Source organism: Drosophila suzukii, chromosome 3 (assembly GCF_043229965.1).
Source record: "Drosophila suzukii chromosome 3, CBGP_Dsuzu_IsoJpt1.0, whole genome shotgun sequence".
Taxonomy (NCBI): domain Eukaryota; kingdom Metazoa; phylum Arthropoda; class Insecta; order Diptera; family Drosophilidae; genus Drosophila; species Drosophila suzukii.
The window spans coordinates 14,842,883-14,848,882 of NC_092082.1; the positions used below are offsets into that span (position 1 = coordinate 14,842,883).

Below are 6,000 nucleotides of genomic sequence, written 5' to 3' on the forward strand. Positions count from 1 at the left end.
TTTATTTACCCTGGTGCTCTGGCAACCAGGGGGGTTGGGAGTTTTCCGAGCCTGGAGGTTTCGAGGGCCAAAAAACATAAATAAATAAGCGAGCACCTGCCCTTCAGACATCTTTTGATGGCAGTTTGTTTGTTCGCGTGTAATTGCCGCTCGTATGCCAGCAATAACTTGTACCCACATAAACGGAATGCTTAACTCTCGTTTCGTTTATAGGGTACAGAATCTGGACACGATTGTCCGCACGGCTGACCGGGATCTGCCCGTGGTGAATACCCGTGGCGATGTGCTCTTCAACTCCTGGAAGGGCATCTTCAATGGCCAAGGTGGCTTCTTCTCGCAGGCGCCACGGATCTACAGCTTCAGCGGCAAGAATGTGATGACGGATCCTTCATGGTAGGATGGCTAAAGATTCTCCTAAAATTCTTCTTCTAAAATGTTTTTACTATTTTAGGCCCATGAAGATGGTCTGGCATGGCTCACTGCCCAATGGAGAACGCTCCATGGACACTTACTGCGATGCCTGGCACTCGAGTGACCATCTGAAGTCGGGTTATGCCAGCAATCTGGATGGCCACAAGCTGCTCGAACAGAAGAGACAGTCCTGCGACAGCAAGCTGATCATCCTGTGCGTGGAGGCCCTTTCGCAGGATCGCAAGCGCAAGAAGCGGGAACTCGACGACAGCAGGTAATTACACGTGTCCTATTGATTTGGCATTAAGGTTTTATTACTCGCCAACTTTGCTCATTACCTCTGTGGCCACCAGCACTTATGCACTGCGAGAAAATATTTTATTTTGTCCATATAATATAAATTATATTAAGTATCAGGATTCCAAAAATCCTAAACACGTTTCTTACAATATTTGAGTAATATCATAACAGCTTTTAATATTCTTTACTGTACGATTTGATTTAATTTAAAAACGACTCTGTGAGTTAATGGCAATTTTGTATATAAATTGAAAAAAAATATTTTCTATAAGACAATTTTTTTTCTTATTAAGTTGGCCTAACAAATTAACAACATTTATTCTAAAATTAAATAAAAATAGCCTGAAATCAAAATTTTTAAATTTAGGCAGCATTTTTAAAATTAAAACTTTGGAATTGAAATTTGAAAAAAAGAGTATACAATTTTTCTATAACTATAATTTTTCTCACTGTCTTTATTCACAGCTACCACAATAGTCACAGTCACAGTCACGGCGAGAGCGAAAGTCTGGAGTTCCACACGGAAGACGAGTATGCAGCGCATTTAGAAAATTTACTGCTGTAAGCGGAACCGGAAGGAAGAAGAAGCCAGTCACACCAAACCATTCTCATACATAAAACAAAACAAATCACAGCACACACAGAAACACACACGTACATTGAATGTAAACGTAAATCATGGCCATGCATATAATCAGCGAATTCCAAACAAAAACCAAAAAGAGAATACTCAGACGACAGATGGATGTTGCATATAAATACATACTTATATTACCCGTGCGCATACACACTACTCGTAGGTAATGTCTAATATACTTCTACACGTATATCATAATATAGTGCATACCTATAGATATATCGTGGATATATATGAGTTGTACTTTATGTTCAGGACAAGGCAAAAGCAAACAGCAATTTTTGTACAAGCAGGAAAAACGTATTTGTAGTTCGTAATCTGTAACTTGTAACTTACCGATAGCCGTAGCCGAACTAATGTAATTTTTGTAATTACGTAAGCTCACCCCGAACGAACCGACGAACAGCAGCGGATCACCCACGCCTACGCAATACTGGCCAAATTAGTATCCTACTTAGCTCGTATGGCAATGCACCCGAGAATCTATTATCGAGAAGCGAGGAACTCTTCACAGGACCCTGTATATGCGTGTATAAATGTGTATTTTTGTCAAAAAGACTTCTAGGTGTGTGTACAATATAAGAAAAAACCCGAGTGGTAACGATACGAAACCGTTTTTAACTATCGCATGCAGCCCTTTCTGCCCGGTCTATATACATTTCTATATAGGATATATGTTTTACGAACGATTTCTACTCCTATCGTAGGCCTGAGATTTTCTACAGCAAGCCCGCGAATCCCACACCAATACTCGTAATCGAAATCCCTATTCGGATCGCAGTTTTTATATGCATCAGATGAGTAACGATAATGAAACTATAGCGTAATCCACTCACACACACATAAATACATGCACATCCGTGGATGGTAAATTCGTAATTTATTGTCATTCGATAACGAATACTTAACTAAATTCTAATTATAATTACCGAGCATAGTTAGTTACATATAATGATAATTTCTTTTTGCATTTAACCAATGCATTTCCAACTACAACATTTGTAATGTAATTAAACGTAATTGTAATGACAGTTAAGGTATTAATTTAAAACAATAAACCACAAAAGCAGAACACAAATGCGATTGGCGCGGTAGCCAGCCGCAAGGTGACATTATATAGTACGATTAAAGTAAAATATATATTTAGTGAAATCAAAACTGAAGTGCAGAACAGAGCCCTCTAGTCCTAAGTCTAAAATATGGCGAGAAAAACGAGAGCATAACAGAGATACATGATAGCATAATATAATTGCATAATACGAAACAATAAAAAGTAAACTATCAAATGCAGCAGAAATAGTTTCATTTGGAATTTTAAAGAGGTACGAGCGATGCACTTTTAAATTTTCTGCACATAAGGCAATCAGGAAAAATGGTTATCGACTGTTTTTGTTTTGGTCTTAAAATATTAATACCCATAAACACGCATCGAAATTTCAGAGTGAGCCGAACACTCTTGGCGTATCGACAAATCCCCCATGGATCCAGGGGAAATTGCTGTCTATCTGCATTGAAAATATTTTATGTGGCTCATACATTTTTCACTAAATAAAAAATATTACAAATTCATCTACCCGGGAAAATGCCAAGAAATTACTTTGATCAATATTTTTCATTTAAGTTGGAATCAATTTTCATTTCCATCCAGAGCCGGGCAACAAAAGGTGTGTGTATGTGGGGGAAAAACAAAGAACATTTCACCATTTTCCCTAACGAATGTCTACAGCACGCTTACCTATATTTGTATCTGTATCCGAACCTGTATCTGTATCTGCATCCGTAGCCACATTGATGTTCGTCTGAGCCGCACGTTTGATAACCAATTTAAATAATTTTTCACTTGAATTAAAGCAAATGATTTCAAACAAAAAGAGCCTCGATGCTGCGAAGCTCGGCGGGGCCATTGATGCTTTATGAATTTCAATGGCAGGCCAGCATAGTTTCCGGATGCGGACTTGGCTACCCAGATACAGATACTCCGGCAGCTACAGAGATACAGATTCGGATTCAAATATTAAGGGAGGAGGGGTATATGCCTGCTGTCAGGCAAATAAACAAACAGGCCAAGAAGCCGTCGAGTGCCAACAGTTGCGATTCGGTTTGGGATTGGGACTGCCAGCTCCAATTGTGATGAAAGCCGCAATATTATAAGGAATTTGGAGGGGGAACTTCTGGAGGACCAGGACCACGACCGCCACTTAGGCACAAGGCAATCAAACCAGATGAGCGGGATGAAATTTTAATTTAATGAATGAAGGCGGATCCGTGGTATTAGTTGATTAGCTACGCAGCCAAATCAAATCTCAGCCTGCCTGGAAAACTTCCAACTCCTGAAAGGAGGCCCAAGTATTTAGAGTTTTCAATTATAAGCCTTGCTCGAGGTCCCAGGGCAAAAAAGTTTAAATTCCGTGTGCGACTGACAATGTCATTCATCATAACACATTTAGCCGTGAGCTTATTAGATTCCACTTTTGTGCCCAGGCGCATTTACAAGTTTTCCAAGCTCCGCTTTTTTCTTTGGCCCTGTTCTGTTCTTTTCAGTTCTTCTTTTTTTTGTGTTATTGAAAGCAGAGAAAGCACAAAACAACTTTCCCACCCACACATACGAGGCCAGCATCCGTAACAAGTTTGCCAAACACACCCACTCACAAGGGCGTGTGTACATATGTCACGAGTAAAAACAATTTATCATTTAGCTTATCAAGACGCGCGGCCTAACGTCCATTATTTTGCGGACGCTACGCAGAGAATTGTTTTTTGATGATAGCCCCCAGTTGTAGTTCTTCTGGTGGAGATACACATAGTTTGTATGTGGGGTTCTTGGGGGTTTTTTAGGTGAGCAACACGAAAATGGCAAATGTGTGAGAAATGATTATTGTTCTGCCGCATGTGATTTACAATCTATCATAGCCATTGGGAATTTCGCATTACGCAGAGTTATGAATGGGTTGTAATCATAGCAGATGGTCTAGGGAGTCTTCTTTTTATAAGAAAACAAAAATAGAAACGTGATAAACGATATTATTAGCTCAGAGCGTCTGTTTTTCATTCTAGGTAAGTTTCAGATTATATTTCTTAACCTCTTCTACATAATCCATTACCCAAGGCAGACATTTATTTATAAATATTTCCATATGCTTTTTAGCCAATATAAAGACTGGATCTTATAATAAAAGAAATTTATACTTTTGAATGCATTTTTTTTCAAAATTTTTAATAGCCCAAGAGCTGGCAGTACCCAAGATAGACAATTACGGCGAACAAATAACATGTATAAATATGCCTCGGGGATGGACGGTTTAAGGGTTCGCAGGGGGGCATGGCCGCACGGCCGACTCACGTGTAACTAAAAACCAACAATTATGCATGCCAAACCGCAGAAACCGATGCCACGCCCACAGCCCGCAGCCCACATCCCAGAGCCCTCGCGACGTCAACATAGCGGCGACAGCGACAACGGAATCGGAATTTGCATAACTTTGTATGAGATTCTTGCAGCGCAGCCATGTCGAGCCACAATATCATTCATACATGCATGCAGTTCACAGGCCCGGGCACTCAAAAAAATATCGTATTTTGAAGATCCATTCTGATCATTCAAGAGAGTTTTAGGGTCCTCCATAGTAAGTTGCAAGCACCAAAGCTTTTATTCTTAACACAATCAGTGTGCTAAGTATTAGTATACCTTATTCTAAAGAATTCGCGGTTTCATTTTTTAAAACAATTTTGATTTATTGCAGGTAATCAAACGTACTGAAGAATTCGAGGCCTGTTGTTGATTAATTCATGAATTGCTTTAAGTGGTTCAAAAGAACAAATGCCCATATTGGTTTCTCTATCTCTGAAGAATTCGCGGTTAAAAAACGAGTGATAAACGCATATTTTGTTATAGTTACTTGTGAACTTCTGTAGTCATTATAGCCCCAGATAATAACTAAAGGTATAATGCAAATAAAAATAAATACTGATCATTAGTATAATTTAAAATCTAGATTTTTTCCAGTGCACCCATACAGCAGGGCACGTATACACTGGCAGACAATGTCAGTGAGCCGTCAACATTTCAACTTGTCATGCGAGCGGTAAAAGCGTGGAAGGGGTCGGGGGTGTCGGTGGGCGCGGCAGGGTCGTGCCGTAAAGTCGAAGACGTTGCCCCGGGCTGCTACATGGCCTACCTTCAATTTGTCCGTGTGCCCCCCATCCGATAACCACCTCCGTGGTACCACCGCGGTAGGACGAGCTCCAGAACCGAGCAGGCTATGCAAAAACCCACGCTCAACCACAACACCAGCTTTTGTTGCATACTTTGCAACTGCGTTGCCGGCAACGTATTATTTCAGTTACGTTTTGCGGAAATGCAACTGAAAACTTGCAATTTGTTTGACGTTTCGGTATTTTTTCGTATGAATTTATAATGCCCTCGACTTCAACACCTGTCGTTCGCCGTTTCGTTTGTTTGTTTGTTTGTTTGGTTTGGCTGGGTTTGGTACGGTTTGGTTTGCCAGGAGTTTACTTTCTGGTTGCTGCTGATTTATAATGCAGTCGATCCTCCTCCGTTCTGCCCTGTGGTTTATTGATATATCAGCGGCATCGTGATTAGGCGAAAAGTCAGGAAATATATATGGAAGCCCACGTTAGCTGCGAATGCGTAC

At 40.3% G+C, this 6,000-nt stretch overlaps 1 protein-coding gene across 18 annotated transcripts in view; it reads left to right on the plus strand.

The window, feature by feature from the left end:
- Positions 1-2,645, plus strand: part of Mp (collagen XV/XVIII-type protein multiplexin) — a 59,584-nt gene extending 56,939 nt beyond the window's left edge. For all 18 annotated transcript variants that reach the window (XM_065864594.2, XM_065864595.2, XM_070996008.1 and 15 more), the window contains 3 exons: positions 214-393; positions 452-685; positions 1,177-2,645. In XM_065864594.2, coding sequence (XP_065720666.2) covers positions 214-393; positions 452-685; positions 1,177-1,276 — 514 coding nt within the window. In that variant the 3' untranslated portion in view covers positions 1,277-2,645. The remainder of the gene's footprint in view (positions 1-213; positions 394-451; positions 686-1,176) is intronic.
- The last annotated feature ends 3,355 nt before the right edge of the window (positions 2,646-6,000 follow it).